The 17,881-nt window shown below is 39.1% G+C and overlaps 1 protein-coding gene across 2 annotated transcripts in view; it reads right to left on the bottom strand.

The window, feature by feature from the left end:
* Positions 1 to 4,693: 4,693 nt before the first annotated feature.
* The window catches only part of eps8l2 (EPS8 like 2), a 233,075-nt gene continuing 219,887 nt past the window's right edge, over positions 4,694 to 17,881 (bottom strand). For both annotated transcript variants that reach the window (XM_039763877.1, XM_039763886.1), the window contains 6 exons: positions 10,850 to 10,961; positions 10,225 to 10,356; positions 9,817 to 9,892; positions 9,387 to 9,570; positions 5,246 to 5,378; positions 4,694 to 5,152 (listed from right to left, as the gene is read on the bottom strand). In XM_039763877.1, coding sequence (XP_039619811.1) covers positions 5,075 to 5,152; positions 5,246 to 5,378; positions 9,387 to 9,570; positions 9,817 to 9,892; positions 10,225 to 10,356; positions 10,850 to 10,961 — 715 coding nt within the window. In that variant the 3' untranslated portion in view covers positions 4,694 to 5,074. The remainder of the gene's footprint in view (positions 5,153 to 5,245; positions 5,379 to 9,386; positions 9,571 to 9,816; positions 9,893 to 10,224; positions 10,357 to 10,849; positions 10,962 to 17,881) is intronic.

Raw genomic sequence — 17,881 nt, 5'->3', positions numbered from 1 at the left:
GAACAGGCTATTTGGCCCAGCACAACTTGTTATCCTATTGTCTCATCTCCAGCTAAAAAACAATACAAATGGGATTTACAGGTCCCCAAAGTCCTATATGGGCACAATACCACCAGAAAATATTAGGAGCATACATTTGTACAATGATGTTGTGCTACACCAATCTAGCAAAACAAAGAGACAGGAACAAGGAAAAAAGGCAGATTCAAAAACAAAAGATTCAAAACTGGAAGATCAGGCTGTACTAGCATCAAAATCAAATTGTGTGACAAAAAGTCAAAGTAAAAAATAAAAAAAAAATCAAAGACAAGATTTTAGTTAGCTACTTCAGACATTATGAAAATTACTATTTTAGGATCTGTGCATATCTCTTTGGTCACTAGTCATTAGCTGTCTTTTGGTAAATCAAAGTTTCTGTAGCCACTGGTTCCTCAGGGTTCAGAGCTTGCACCATTTTTGCTTCCACATGGATATACAATAAGATCTGCCAACATGTTTGATTTAATAGTTACAAGAGATGATACCCAGTGATACGTTTTGATGCATTTTAACCATACAAGTTCACACACTGTCTCAGTAGGCATTATTAACAACCAAAAATTAACTGCTTCTTTAACAGTGGCATTTCTGTATTGTAGAGAAAGTGGCACACAGACTCCATTGCCCAGCAGATGGTGTTGTTTTGCAAAAATTAAAAGGTAGTAAACTTACCAAGTTTTCCACAATGTGCTCAATGCAGTTTCTTATTAAGAAGAATGTTTATTTAGTTAGTTAGTTTAGTAGGCATCACAAGGCAGAGACTTGTGCAACAAGTTTATGGAACAATAGAAAGGTCAGTGGAACAGGTTATAAGGTGTATGATGTAATAGATAAGCCTTCTGGAGTCTCTGACCAAACAGGTTTTTTTTTAAGTCAATGGCAGGGTCTAGAAGAAATTCATATTCATATAGGAAGCCAAGGTAACAAGCTAGCTGGTGGCTAATGTGCTCAGAGGGTTACCTTTGTATGAAGGTTATGGAAGGTTACAGCAGCAGCATGTTTAACATTTTCTAATGTATACACATAGGAACAAAAACATACTCTGACAAAAACTGGCCATTTGGCCCAGCACAGCTTGCTATCTTGTCTTATCTCCTGCAAAAAAAAACCCCTCTATACTACTTGGTTACTTGGTATCCATTGCTCTTTTTCTAATGTTTGTGCAAACTTAACCTGAGTATTGAAGAAGTTAAAGAACTAATTCCCATGATAATTTAAAACACATCATGTTATGTGCTAATTTTCATGTGTTTAAAAATGTTTTTTTTTTTTTTAATTTTTCCTCATTTGTGGCTTCTCTTCTCTGAAAAATATTTACTTTTAAAGTATGTAAATATTTTTGTCTGGCACCATTAGGTTGATTTCTGGTTACCTGGCCTAGCAGTGCTCTTGGCATCCCTTTGCTCAGGTGCACACAACTGCAACCTGAACTATTATTTTGTGTACTGCAATTTAAAAGGTGCATGAACCTGTACATCTCAATATTTTGGAATAGTGCTCATTATTATTATAAATCACGTTGACCTACGATATGATTTAGCACTTGGTCCATTAAATAAAAATTGGAAATATATGAATATGCATCATGTGTTTCATGATTTTTAGCTTGGCTCTACAGTTTGCAGACTATTGCAGGTAGCTTAATTAGTTTATATTTGTTTTGGGTGATATATTTTGAGTTAACATTTTAGATTTTGTTGTTCTGTGGCCACATTTTGTTTTTTTGTGAGCACCTGAATTTTGTAAAAGGTTGGCTTTTAGCATGTAATTTTCTGTTGTTAGAATCACACTTCCCAAAAATTGCCATGAGCAACATCATCACTGTGCAAATTTAAAAGCTGTTGTTGCACAAAGCATGCATCCAATATTGTGGATATTATCTGAAAGATTTTTGCAACAGCTCTCGCTTTTGTTTTCCTGATTTAGACAATATCTTGATCTGTATTTTTAAATTTGAAATCGGGTTTAGTTTTAGTCTGACATAAAGTACTTCTGATGTTGTGGTTTTGACTCTTGCACAGTTTTAGCAATTTTGTTTCACCACCCTATCCAGTATCATTTTCACCCTATTCTGTTTAATTCTTTGAGCAGAGTATTTCTGCTTTTGGTGTTAAGTATTTGATATTGAGGTCTCTTTTAATTCTCTCCTTTGGTGGTAGTATTGAATCAAAATATGTTGACAGATATTCATTTTGTTTGATGTATGTATGGCATTATTCAGCTGGCATTTTATCATCACTAATGCTGGTAGCCTGATTGTGAAACACATTGTCTAAACCTTGCTCTCTCAGGTGAGGGTTATTGGTGGTCCCTCCTTGGTCTCCATCCAACACTGCTGCCATTTCAATCTTCCATTGCTCCTTCCATGTCTCCAATGATCATTTTTTCTGTCCTCTGCCTGTACATTCAAACCACTGGCTCCACCTCGTAACACCCACTTGTGGTCAGGGGCAATACTATGTACACTGACTTTCTCCAACTCCATGAGACAGAATCCTTCACAAGATTGCCACTAACCAAATACCTATCAACTAAAACAGAGGACTGGGTTGTATAAGTTTTATTCTTTAAGTGCTTGATCAGAAGTCTCTCACTCACTCACACACATGCACATAATCTGCACAAAGTCTCAGAATAGTTCCTCCCCATTTTAACAGCATCTCTCTCTCGGGGTAATGTGGACCAACCTGAATATTCATGCCAAAAACACCAGTGCTCTCTAATTCAACTTCTTACCTTGCTATAGCTCCTGCAAATGCATTCAAACAACTTTTTACCAAGTTCAACCCACGGATTTGCATCAGGGCATTGAGTGGGCCTGGAATTGTTCACTTTGCAAAGAGAAGCACACACTGGTAAAGAGCTTCTTAAAATGCTTACTACTGTGGGTAAGCAGCCGGGAGGTGAAATTTCCTGGGTGTTGTTCCTTACAGGATGCCAAAGTAAAAGAGTTGCCTTTCAGTGTAAGATTTTAGAAGAACTCAGCTAAAAAAGCAGGTGGCTAGATTAGGTTCTCATGTGAATGTATAGAAAGCAGGCAGAAGGTGAGCATCCAAATGGCCCTAAATCATTAAGCCTGCTCATGAATGCATGGGCAGCTGTTACTACCAGATGAGTCCAAGGGAGATAGTACCTATACTTTCAAAAGGCATTTTGTAAAGACAAAATGATTTCAGGAATTGCCTCAGAATTAACTCTTCCGGCCAGGGGCCCAATGAGCTGGCAGGAAAAAAGTATGCCCACAGATGAAAGAGAGAAAAACAGAGATACAGATAATGATTTGATCTGTAAGCAAGTAGGTAAGCCAGTCTGAGAAGTTCTAAGAATTCCAACATTCCAGACTTCCTGTCAATATTGTCTGCTTTGTATCAACCTACAAGACAAATGAGATGTTCTGACAGCACATTTCTCACTATCATACCACATGGCCAATGCTCATTAAGCTTTACGGCTTCTACTCCAAGAATTCCTCTCCGTTGGTCTATCCATTCAAAATGTCCTGAAAACTCATTTTTTGTGTTTTTCTATTTTTCTGGCTCTGTTTTATATTTGCAAATCTATTTGCGCACAGTGAGTCTGACATCAGTTAACAGTGCAATATGTGAAAAAGAAACTTCACAGTACTGTGGAAAATTGCTCTTTTAGGATGCTCCTGGAGGTGCAATCAGAAATTTATAAAACAATTGTGCAAATATTTAAAATTTAATTTCATTTAGTGAAAGAAAGTTAGCGAAATGCAAAATCACAGCACACTATACAATGGAATCAGCCTTCTGTAACAATAAACAAAATGATAGCTAAAACGTTCCAACAGAAGGAGAGAATCCAGACCATCAATGCAGACAAATACAGATTCTGGTTAGGAACCAGTGATTTATTTAAGATAATACATTTTATTAGTACTATTATTTTTATATAGACAATATATAGGGTAAAAATCTGTGCTGCTTTCAGTGAACCATTGAATAAACAACAAATTGAGCATGACTAGATGTTTAGCTGCAATGATCAAAAATAGTGATACTACTTAGAAAAACGTCCAGCATTTCAAAAGAAATCACATACTTGATTAATTATTGTTTCCTCAAAAATGATATGCAAAATAAAGACTTAAAAGTCTTAAAGTCAATATTTAAGAAACAACCAGTCACAGTGATCTGTTACACATACTGCACACAAGGAAGATGCATTTTAGACTTCTTCCCTTTTAAAATGTGACTATAAAACCTTTAGTTAGGTGTTTATCTAAATTATACATCTTTAGCTAAAAAGAACAAATGATCTCGAAGAGAGAGATGATAATTTTTTATATGTTAGCTTCAGACTAAAATCAGCGTGTTTGAGAAACAATGAAAAATATACTTTTCCACACAAGGTACTTTTACTAAATCCCTTCAGGGTGACCTAATATGGCAACTCTAGTACTGCAGCATGGACAGTACTTCCAAGTACTTTTTGATTTTATATTTTATAAAACATAAAAGCAATATTGAATAACAGGTATCTTCTCTTTTCAGGAACATTTTTTTTTGTTTTAAAAAGGACACACAGGAAATTCACCTAATTCTATTATTTCTAAATTATTTTGTATGAAAAAGAATTATCAGACAGCAAGGCAACAGGGCAGAGTTTGAGAAAATAAAGATATGAAGTGTTAAATAATATACTTTTAGTAATCTTTCTGTCTGTTTACAATTCTACAACAATATTACAGTCATGTGAGTAAAGGCTGTTTATCAGGTTTTTACACATTGCTACCTTTAATTTATGCTCCATCCAATGAAGTACTGGTCTTTTTATTTGTCACATAAATGAATACATTACATAGTTACCCCCACTTGAACAACCTCTGACATGGCAACACAAATACCCCGCACTCTTCTTTTGAGTTAAATGTAGCTGTTGCATTATTTATGCCCTTTTGCCAATTGGACTGAACTTTAGAAATAAAGCTCAAGGCAGTGGGGTGATCTGGTGTTGTTGACAAATCACCTATGGATAGGCAGATGGGCAACAGAGTACAAGCAGATGGAACTTAATCCTTGCTGATTGATTCAATCTTTTCTTGCTGGCGTCTCATGATCTCTTGAAGCTCTGTATCTCCTTGGCTGCTCTACATGTGAAGCAGAAAGAGTGAAATTTGACATTTAGGTAACAGAGGAACCATCAAGAATGGAAATGAATAATAGTGGAGCCAAAGACATACCTCTAGCATGGATTTTTGCACAGTGATCTGGCTGTAGACCCGTGAACCTTCTTGTCCACACACTGATTTCAACTCCTCTTTATTGAGAGAAAATATTTGTGCCCCAGTCAGGATGCCAAGGCTCTGAACTGTCCTGCAGACAGCAAAAAAAAAAAAAAAATATTACAACAACTTTAGAGTTTTGGTACTCATCACCAATCTCACAGAGAATGTGTCTCAGGCTTTTTAGTTTACTGTCTTTGATGAAAAAGAGAGTTGAACTGAAAACATTCTATTCCTGTGCCAACAAACCTCTATGAGCCAAAAGAAAACTGTTTAGAGAAACAGTGTGATTGAAATGAATGATCTTTTAGTACTGGCCTTGAATGGGTGTTAAACCATTTTGTTTTTGATGACAATCATAAAAGAAGTCACTAAAGAATATCCGCCCATTCATATAACATATAACCAGCAGCATGAATAAACAACAATAATTAAAGGAGCAGGTTGCTGTTTCACACAAAAATCTATTTTAGCCAAATAATGGAAATAATAATACTTAATACTAATATTGATTAGCTCAGGAATATAACATATTTACAGACATCAATGTGAGAACACACAATAATGAAAATCAAAATATTATAACCAATACATTCTCCAGGCTAAATTCCCAATAAACCAATGTCCATGTGTATCAAGACTTAAATCATTGTCTCAGGGATATAATGCAGTGTTCAAACACTAGAAAGATGTCCATGCACTGGTACAGTGAGTTGTCGCACCCACTACATGGCGAAACAACTTGGGATCCCAGTTTGCAACCCCTCAGGCAGACATGCGGTCCAGTCCCACCCTCCGGAAATGACCCTCTACCTGCCGCAGCCAGGCGTTACATGGGAGACCCCTTGGCCTGGTCCAGCCACTCGGGTCCCCAACAATGAGGATCTTACAAGCCTGATCACCCTCGGGAAAATGCGCCACATGGCCATAGTGCTGTAACTGACACTCCCTCACAATGCACGTAATGTGCCTCATTCGGGACTCCATGAGCAATCGCTCATTTGACACAAAGTCAAACCAACGGTACTCAAGGATTTTCCGGAAAGACACAGTACCAAAGGAGTTCAGTCTTCGTCCCAGGTCACTGGATAAGATCCATGTCTCGCAACCATACACGAAGACAGGAAGCACCAGGATTCTAAAGACTTGGACCTTCGTCCTTTTGCATAGATATCGGGAGCACCACACACCCCTTTCCAGCGACCTCATGACCCCCCATGCTCTCCCAATCTGTCTACTGACTTCATAGGAAGAGTCACCAGAGACATAAATGTCACTGCCAAGGTAACTTAACCTCTCAACAAGGTCAACACTCTCTCTGCAAACAGACACACTGCTGATGGCTTGTGCCCAAGAGCTCATTAAAGGCCTGGATTTTGCTTTTTATCCAGGACACTTGCAAGCCCAGACACTCAGACTCCTCTCTCAGTCTCTCGAGTGCCCCGATCAGAGCCTCCATTGACTCTGCGAAGATCACAGCATCGTCAGCAAAGTCAAGATCCATGAATCTTTCTTCACCAACAGATGCCCCACAGCCACTGGACCCCATGACCTTGCCCAACACCCAGTCTATACAAGAAATTGAACAGAGTAGGAGCAAGAACACACCCCTGATGAACCCCAGAATCAACTGGGAAAAACACAGAGGTCCTGCCTTCACTCTGCACAGTACTCACGGTACCAGTGTGCCAGCCATGATATCCAGCACCCTGGAGGGGATCCCACAAACCCTCAGGATGTCCCACAGGGCAACTCGATCAACTGAGTCAAATGCTTTGCCAAAATTCATAAAGGCTGCAAAGAAACTCTGCCGATATTTGCGTTTGCGCTCCATGAGAACCCTCAGTGCCAGGATGCGGTCGATGGTAGACTTCTTAGGTGTAAAACCAGACTGTTCTGGTCGCTGGTAGGTGAGCAAGTGATCATGGATCCTATTGAGGATGGCCCTAGCAAGGACCTTACCACCACCGAGAACAGTGTTATCCCCCTGTGGTTGCTACAATCCAGGCGATCACCCTGCCCTTTCCAGATAGGGACGACAAGTCCCGTTTTCCAGTCTGTTGGGATGATGCCAGTCTCTCAAATGGAAGCAAAAATTGCTTGCAATGCCAAGAGGACAGCCTTACCACCAGCCTGGAGAAATTCACCCCAGATACCACAGATCTCTGCAGCCTTTCCCCCCCTCAGCTGGTTCACCACCTGTGCAATCTCAGTCACATTGGGTGGTTCACAGCTAATTGGAGGATTAGCCTCAAGAACCATGGACCCAGAGATATCAAATTTATTAGCTGGAGGATCAGCTTTGAACAACTGCTCAAAGTAGCCAGCCCAGCGGGTCACAACTGCAGCGTCATCCGTAAGGACTGTTCCATCAGCTGCCCTGACTGTGACTCTCCAAGGAACAGATTCAGATGTGCGTTATGCTTCGATTCCATTGTAAGCAGGACGTGGGTTAGGGTTAGGGTTGCTCACAGATTCCTCCAACAAATGCCTCTTTATCTGTCTTCAGAGCCCTCGCAGCTGTCCTTCTCAGTTCCCGGTACAGACCAGAGTTGCCATTGAGCCGTGCGGTGCGACTCCTCTCGATGATATCCAGGGTGCCCTGCGAGATGAAACACCTCCTTCTGAGAACACCGGTAACACCAACACAACCCTCAGCAACCTTCAGGGTCTAGGTCACAGAAGTTCTCACACATCACATTAGGATCAGCAGTCATACCCAAATCCGATAGCTCCTCACACAGGATTGCAAACTCATTAGAAACAGCCTGGTCTTGGAGTTTGGCCAAGTCCAGGCTCATTTTGCTAGTAGGTGGTGTGACGATGCGGCTTCTAGCTCCTCCCTCACATCTCTGTTTGGGAGCCCTTCAACCCGTCACCGTCGATAATGTCACCGAGTGAGCTAGTCAGTGAAGGCAATAACAATCGAGCAAGGGGATGGTACAAAAAATGCAGAAGTGCTTTTATTTAAAAGACAATCAAAACAAACACAAAGTGTCCATAAAGCGCAGTGCTTCAATAATTCAATAAATAATCCATAAAAAGGAACGTGGAGGTAAAATCAATAAATAGAAAAAACAATCCTTAAAACCAGAGGTTAAAATGTTTCTTTGGAAGCAGTCTTTTAAAATCAACAACAACAAACCCGGTGCTTCTTCTGTTAGCGTCTCACCTGCTTATCCCGCTTGGGCTTAGCAGCAGGCGAGACTCTCCCTGCAGCTGCCCTTTTTCCATTACACATTCAAACGAGACTGGAGACCTCCCGATCCCTGGCTTCGGTCTGGCACTCATCCCAGTCCCTGAGACTTGATTTCCACCAACGGCCAGGTCGCTCACGTTGGGGACTCCACCACCAATCCTCCCGACTTCCGCTGCCTTTCCGGCCTTCTGCGGCTCATCGCCATCCCCTGGTCACTCCCGCTACATGATCACTCAGCGGGAGTGACTTCTACTTCAACTCCTGGGTGTAGGCCTAACACCCAGGTTTCCATTACCCACACGCTACGTATGTGTCTCTCTTTCTCTATGCAGCCGCCCACGAGCACTCCTTCGCTCGCTCACCCACACGCTACGTGTGTCTCTCTCTCTCTCTCGCACCGTCCTGCTTCCTCGTTCGCTCCCAGTAACCTCTGTCCTCTTTCCTTCTCTTTTCTTTTGTTTTTTCTTCCCCCTAACCAACTTGCGCTTTTTTTTGGGGGGCCATAGCAGCTGCAACAAATTAGCCATGGGAATAATCACAGATGTGGGCACTTCCTCACCTGTGCACTCTGTGAGAAACGCCTACACCGCAGATCACCCCGTGGCTTGCTATGGCCCAACGCCCCCTCGTGAAACCGCGAGCGCAATGATCATTTATTTAAATGGCCTTTGCTCAGCGAGCTGTGGACCCGCTATACTACAGGTGGTAACCTGCTGGACCTAAGCTGGATCATAAGAGTAGCAACAACAAGTCTGTGGTCAGAATTCACAAACTGGGCACTTCTGTAGACCCTGCAGTTTTGGCAGAAAGGATGTTTTTAAAAGGAACATAAGAACAATCTGATTAAAATGAGAAGAGTATATTACTAGTCACTAGCAACAATTTATTTGTTTGACTCACGTTTTGGAAAAGCCCTTAGATTCAAGCCAGGCTCGCACCTGCTCTATGCCAGAATTATGTGAGAGTGGCACATGAGCACTTTGTGGCCGTTCCACCTTAAAGTTGCGGGACGGTTGCTGTGTTTTACTGGTCGTGATTCTTTTGATGAGTTCATCATTGACCTCATCCATTTGATGAATCCGTTCTGGACAGGAAAAAAAAAGAAATATTGACCAATGGCATGTGCATGATGATAAGTGTTAATGTAGTTGAAACACTGTAAGACAGAAAGTCATATGGATTGAGTCTCAGCAGCTGGTAATTGTCTTTCTTACTTCACTTTATATATTACAAGTTCATTTTGTAACATTACACATTTGCTTCCTTGGATAAAAACCAGGGTTGGGACAGACTTTATTACTGTAGAGATAATCAAAAACAGACAACTTACGATCCTTAATGTCTCGTGGGGAGTGCCGTGGACCACCCATCTCAAAGCTGTCTTGTCTTATGTAATGCTGGCTTGACTGGAAGGAAAAATATATTAGTAAAAGAGGAAACTGAGGGCTGTGTCTGTAAATTAGACCATGTAAGCAGAAAAAGTAATTTTAAAAGCCAGAAAATACAAAGTAATGACATAAAAACAATGATCTTGGAGCTGAAGACAAAAGACAACCTAAGTAGATAAAGTCCAAGAAAACAAGTAGGAAAATTTTAAACTTCTTTATTAAGGAATGTCACCGTACAGAGTGAAAAAGGGATAAAGACAGAGAATATCAATTTTAACCCGTTGAAGTGAGAGCTGCAGAGAAGTTCTACGGTATATTGAAGAGAAAATAGCTAAAGGGATTAGGGATACCTGGCTGTAGTGGGTTTCTTGCATGACTTGTGACTCCTCTAAGTTCATGACATCCAGAATGTTAAACGGCACATAGCCTGTCTGTCCACTTCTGTTTCTTAGTTTCCACCACTGCTTACCATCCTCTACCACCTGTGGATTTGGGGAATGGTTAGAACAGCACATACACAGAAAAATACATTTAAAAATATTTTTTAACAGTTATAACAGTTATAAAAGCAGCTTCTCATGACATAAGATGAATGCTTCATTAATATGCATTTTAGCGCACATTAAAGTATTTCCTCTATGATACTTGTTCCCTCTTCTTAGTAGGCAGGGCTATACTTTGGTTTGCCTGTCATCCATGATTGAGATTGTGTTTGTAAACATTACACTTTTGTGACTAGAATGAAAAGGATTTGTGAAGGTGTCTTGCCTGAAATGTACAGAATTAAATAATAACTGATAAGTAAAGGAAGCAGACACAATCAGATATTTTAAAAACTGTTTAAATCTCTCTAGGTTCCCAAAAAAACAAGTGCTATGTGGTGACTTCTATGCAACAAGCACATTACAATGCCTAGCACTAAAGTATACTTAGATGTTCTAATTCCGGAAAGGAGTCAGTGCATGGTATTCTTACCTCCAATACTTCATCTTGTAAAACTGATAATTCATTGGCATTTCTGGCCACAAAGTGGTAGAGAATCTTGGCATATTTCTTTGGCTGACCAATTCCCTGTGCTTCATAATTTCTGTGAAAAGTAATAAATATAGCCATATTTAAAACAGCGGGCTGAGAAGAGGTAAAATCTATCAAGAACAGAAACATCACAGCAGACAGGCAAAAGCAGTGTCTAAAAGTACCACCTATCTTAAAAGACAAGCCACACACTATTGTATGGAAGTTTATTTCATATTCAGATACTGTCCTTTATGACACACTATATTTATGAGTGTAAACTATCCACCCTAAAGACCAAAGAACAATTCCACATTTGCCGTCAAACTGGTGCAGTAGATATTTTTACATGAATGCCTTATGTACATTGAGAAAATCTTCACACTGAGTGAATATAAAAAGTTGACACAATCATACTGACATCTGGGCCTGTTGATGTTAAACATTACAAAATAAAATAAATCACGTCACACCTATTTTCCCCTTTAATAAGACCTTTTAGCAAGGATTATTTAAGTGAAAAATTAAATGTTAAGGAAAAAAAAAAAACATAATTGCTTTAGTTGCATAATTGTGCACACCTTTTAGAAACTGACTATAACTATATTTTGATTTAACCAATAACATTCCATATCATGTACCAAGGTAAATTTTCCTTCACCTGACATCAACTAATGTTATTATAATTAATTCCTCCTGTAAGATTTCAAGAAGGTTTCGTGGTTGAATAATGCACAGATAACAATAGTTCTCCAGAAGTTAACAAAATATTTTATTACTAAAAGGCACTAATGAGAAGAAGGATTAAAATAAAAGGTAGCATAAGTCACAGAATAATATGAAGGTCATTATCAAGAAGAGGAAGAATATGGCACCAATAGGAAATAGCAGCAAAGGTCAGAATATCTTTGTAAAAACTGATAATTGGTCAAAATGCAGTGTTCATCAGGGAGGCTTCCCAGGGGCCAATGGCTACCTTAAAGGAAATGTAAGAATATATGATAGCACCTGGCCCCACCCTGCTCAACTATTTTGCTTATTTTTAACATATCTGAGTCATTGTATAAGGTAGCAAAATTAGATAATTTCTTGTAGAAAACAATGTCCAAGCATGAATATATTTTGCAAAATTACATATTCTATAAATCACAACAATGAAGGAAATGTCTTACTGATTAATGAAACTAGAGTAGCATATTTTGGCATTCATTTTAAAACATGTCTGGAATAAAGCAAACGCAGCTCAACACATCATTTATAATAAAGTATAATTGTGGCAGCATCATGCAATGGTGATTCTTCTCTTAACTGAAGACGGGAGCTCTGGTCAGGATAGAGGGGAATAATTAATAGCTCTAAATATCAATATACTTTGGTGTAGAACCTGCTGTCCTCTACTAAGCAGCTGAAGTTAATGAATAGCTTAACCTATTAAAAATATAACAGTCTGAAATACATGTCCAACATAACAGACAAATGGCTTGATAAAAGAATGGTCAATGTCCTGAAGCAGCCTTGTCGTAGCCTAAGCCTCAGCTCTATAGAAAGTATGTGGACTCGTCTAAAGACGATGTATACCGCTGATCCCCTGAGCACGAACTTTTCTGCAATGAGGTGTTGGATAAAATTGCATATCTCATTGTTCTATGCTGATAGAGACCTAGAAAATCAATGTTATATTTAAACAAAGGTACTTCCAGGAAGTGTTAACTGAAGGGTATGCACACATATACACTCACCTAAAGGATTATTAGGAACACCATACTAATACGGTGTTTGACCCCCTTTCAACCTTCAGAACTGCCTTAATTCTACGTGGCATTGATTCAACAAGGTGCTGAAAGCATTCTTTAGAAATGTTGGCCCATATTGATAGGATAGCATCTTGCAGTTGATGGAGATTTGTGGTATGCACATACAGGGCACGAAGCTCCCATTCCACCACATCCCAAAGATGCTCTATTGGGTTGAGATCTGGTGACTGTGGGGGCCATTTTAGTACAGTAAACTCATTGTCATGTTGAAGAAACCAATTTGAAATGATTCGAGCTTTGTGACATGGTGCATTATCCTGCTGGAAGTAGCCATCAGAGGATGGGTACATGGTGGTCATGAAGGGATGGACATGGTCAGAAACAATGCTCAGGTAGCCCGTGGCATTTTAAACGATGCCCAATTGGCACTAAGGGGCCTAAAGTGTGCCAAGAAAACATCCCCCACACCATTACACCACCACCACCAGCCTGCACAGTGGTAACAAGGCATGATGGATCCATGTTCTCATTCTGTTTACGCCAAATTCTGACTCTACCATTTGAATGTCTCAACAGAAATCGAGACTCATCAGACCAGGCAACATTTTTCCAGTCTTCAACTGTCCAATTTTGGTGAGCTTGTGCAAATTGTAGCCTCTTTTCCTATTTGTAGTGGGGATGAGTGGTACCCGGTGGGGTCTTCTGCTGTTGTAGCCCATCCACCTCAAGGTTGTGCATGTTGTGGCTTCACAAATGCTTTGCTACATACCTCGGTTGTAATGAGTGGTTATTTCAGTCAAAGTTGCTCTTCTATCAGCTTGAATCAGTCGGCCCATTCTCCGCTGACCTCTAGCATCAACAAGGCATTTTCGCCCACAGGACTGCCGCATACTGGATGTTTTTCCCTTTTCACACCATTCTTTGTAAACCCTAGAAATGGTTGTGTGTGAAAATCCCAGTAACTGAGCAGATTGTGAAATACTCAGACCGGCCCGTCTGGCACCCAACAACCATGCCACGCTCAAAATTGCTTAAATCACCTTTCTTTCCCACTCTGACATTCAGTTTGGAGTTCAGGAGATTGTCTTGACCAGGACCACACCCCTAAATGCATTGAAGCAACTGCCATGTGATTGGTTGATTAGATAATTGCATTAATGAGAAATTGAACAGGTGTTCCTTTAGGTGAGTGTAGTATGTAACTTTATAATTGGAAGGTTTAATTTGTAACTTATTTTCCCAAAAATTATTAATTGTTTTATACAGTTGTTAGTTACAGTTACATAATCTTGTTAACCATGAAAAGGTTTGAAATTATTTGTCTTTATTTCAGCCTTTACATTCAGGCAACCTGAAATCATAGTAACAGAATTAATTTTTTTTTTGTTGTTAACTGAGAGGATACCGTAAATACCCGCATATAGGATGCATTTTTTTTCTGAAGAAGTAGGCCTAAAAACCCAGGTGCATCTTATACATGGATGCAGTTTCTCTTTCGGTTTGTATATGATCAGTTTTTCCCTGTGCATTTCATGTGCAGCGAGCAAGCGAGCAAGAGAGAGAGAGAGTGCGACACACATACACACACACACAGGCGCTCCAGGCTCATGAAAGAGAGAGCGAGAGAGGATTGGACGCATAAGGTAGAAAAGGTTGTTTTTTTTTAGTTCTGTTTACAGCGATTGGTTCATAGCGTGCATTGTGGCAATGTTACTTTTCTTGGTGGTTTATTAAATTACGGATTTTTCAAATGTTCATTTTTTTCCCTGTGCTTAAAACTCATTAAAAAAAGTGTTTTAAGCAAGCGGTTCCTAGCACTATAGCGCAAACTATTGCAGTGTTAGTTTTCTCTGTTGTTCAAGGTTTTCTCAGTGTTATTCAATGAGTGATGCTTTCGGCGCATAGATGGGAGCGTCCATTGGACTTTATGATCGTGTGCTCGTGTGTCAGTGCCTCTCCTTCGATGGCTGTGTGACGGGGACAGAGAGGAATGGTTTGAATCCAATTTGAATTTCAAGGTTTGTTTTCAAGCGACAGTCAGTTAGCAGTGCTGCAATTGTAGCTACCGGGGTATGCCTCAGTCCGCGAGCGATTAGCCGTCGCTCCCGCACTGGCATTTCACACCATTTCAAATTAAAGTATTTTTCAGGTGTAGCGTCGCTAATACTGTATCGATTTTGGAGAATGACACGGTGTTTGAAAGCTCATTTTACAATACATCCACCTGTATGCCTTATTGTAACGTTTGGAAATTGTTTTATTTTGAATTTTCAGTTCACCGATATTTCGTTTTTGCCATCTAGTATGTTTCTCGCTCTTTGTTGTTGTTTAGAGAGACTCCAGCCTAACACAAATGCATGGATACAATCACTGGCACTGGCGGCAGCAGCTTTTAATCAGTAACTCAAAATCAAGATGCGTCCTATAAACAGGTACTCAGGTTTTTCCATGATTTTTAGGGTCAAAAATCTGCTGCGTCCTATACATGGTATCGTCCTATATGCGGGTATTTACGGTATTAGAGCACTTTCTTACCCATCACACTGAGACATAATAAGTTTTCACGCTTCCCAGTGATATAATTTTATAATTTTATTACCTTGTGTATACTACAAAGAACAGAAGAGAGCTAAGACACAAGCATAGAGACATTTTTCATCTGGGCCTCTCAGGTGTGCTGTACAAGGACTTTCAATACACTTAGTGTAACATGAACAGCTAAAAAACTTGGAAGCATTTATTCTATCTCAATAAATAATGTATCTGAATGTTAAATTATTCAAGGAAATAACGAACGCAAATGCAGTGTCTCTTGTATGCTGTTTACACCAGAGCTGTTGTGTTCATGCAGCCCTGGAATTTTGACTTTCTATAATGGTCATCTACAGCAGCTAGGTAAGTACTACTCTCATACAGTACTATTGACTATGTCAAATTCTTGATTCAGCTTATGGTATCACGACAGTGTGAACTTGTGACCCTCTGAGAAATACATGACCTACTGTACACTACAGATATCTGGCTATCAGTTACTGTGAATATGCCAGGCTTCATTACCTAATTGAATGTTAACATCCATTTTTCAAAAGTGATGCATCTCTCTATGGAAACAAGAACTTTAATTTGAAAGCTGCAACAGAATTAAGTCGACTGATTTAGGTTAATTGCCTAAATTAAGTAATGTTAGTGCTTTAACAGGAATATATCACTGTAAAAAAAAGAAACAAAAAAAAAACAAAAACGTAATGAGTCTTGTCTGAGTCACATGCTGCTTGTTTTCTGAATTATTCTTATGAACTGAACAAAAATAGCATTGTCTTTTTGAAGGGCCTTAACACAGTTACAGGCTTCCATGCATTATGTAAGCTCCAACAGAACTAAAAATCCATAAGGTTGCCATATTCCACATTGAAATAGGCAGGTCCATGAAAGCAACCATTTGATGGCCTATTGTTTTATTTGAACAGTAACAAATGAAGGTAAAGAAAAGACACTGAATTAGGAATATAAAGAAATCATTAATAGTTATTAATCTCTGTGACAAGCTAATTGTTAAAAGCTATTCGGTCTTATTCAAGCCACCATAGCCTGTTAAATTGCTATATGCCCTTGAGGCCTAAGGCTAGTTTTATCCCTGTCTTTAACTTAGTAAGGGACACTCAACAATTCACTTAATTTTGTTGCATGGAAACTGTAAAAAAATAAGTAAAGAAATGTATTATAGCTTGGTACAGAGACTGATGTACTGACGTGCTGCTATAATCTTTGCAAGTTGAAGTAGAAGTTGAAGTTAAAGGAGTGCTGGGTGTTTTTGTGTTAATGCTCTGTAAAGAACAGTTAAAACACAATTTTTGTAACTAAAATGTTTGTTTTTTGGTTGTTGCTGAAGAGCCATGTTGAAATTTGTACAGCTTTTTTTTTTTACTTTTGGAAAGGTTTTTTAAAATATTTCTTCCCCTGAGTGTTTGGAGAAGGTAATTGTACTGATACCTGTAGTAACTGCAGGATACTGGGCAGGGCAGAAAGAGGAGGAAACAGTTTTAGACACTATTAAGTCCAGGAGTAAATAACCAGCATAACAGAAAAAAATTGTTATGAGTAACTGTGATTCCTTACTGGGAAGAAGTTAATTTACAGTATATAAGGAATAATTGGATAGAGCACAATATAGTAATTGTATAGGAAAGCACCAGCTTGAGTAAAAAGTGACGGCATATGCATATTATGCTCTATTTATTTTAAGTACAGTGTAGGTCAGGGGTCTCATTTCCAGGCCAGTGTTCCCTTCCCATCAGCCCGTATATGATGTCAACAAAATAATGCAATCTGGCCTGCGAATGGTAAATTTATTTAAGTATTTTCGCCTACTTCCTTCATTTACTTGTTTAAGTCCAAACTAGTTTAAAAGTAATAATTTTAAATTAAATAATAATTTCAAATTAACATATAACTTTCAGTTGTCATTTGGTGCAAATGTGTAGTTTTTGATAAAAATAAAGCACATAAATCTTTTTTGTAATTCATTTGCTTTGTTGTCAATAAAAAATATGTCTTTTTCCAAACCAAAAAGGAAGGTAGATGCTGAACACAGACAATTTCAATTTTTTTTGTGGAATTCAGTGGAAATGTCACCTGTCTTATATATAAAGAAAAAGTGGCTGTTTTGAAGGAATATAATCTCAAACGCCATTACTTGACTAAACATGGAGAACAGTATAATAAGTATCAGGGAGAAGAGAGGGAAAAACTAACTACGCAGCTAAACAAAGGCATTAAATTATAGCAAAGTCTTTATTGCAAAGCAATGAAGGATGCTGACAGAGTGGTGGAAGCAAGTTATGTGGTAAGTGAGTTAATTGCTAACAAAGGCAAGCCATTCACTGAAGGGCAGTTTCTTAAGAACTGTATGTTAAAAGTCGCTGAAATATTGTGTCCAGAAAAGACAGCTTGTTCAAAAATATCTCCTTATCAGCAAACACCATGGCAGAGCAAATATGCAAGTTATCAAATGACATTTATGATCAGTTACGCAAGAAGGTAAAATTTTTTACTGCATACTCTGTGGCACTTGATAAAAGCACCGACAAAACCGTCACTCCTCAACTAGTGATTTTCATTAGGGGTATTTTGATGTGACTGAAGATTTGCTCAGTTTATGTCCAATGCACGGCCATACCACAGGCAATGATATATATCAGCTTCTGTGTGACGCAATTGAGAGTGCTGGTTTGGCATGGAA

This window comes from Polypterus senegalus, chromosome 1 (genome assembly GCF_016835505.1).
Source record: "Polypterus senegalus isolate Bchr_013 chromosome 1, ASM1683550v1, whole genome shotgun sequence".
Lineage (NCBI taxonomy): Eukaryota > Metazoa > Chordata > Cladistia > Polypteriformes > Polypteridae > Polypterus > Polypterus senegalus.
The sequence above is the reverse complement of the archived record's forward strand: the minus strand, read 5'-3'. Positions and strand labels throughout refer to the sequence as shown.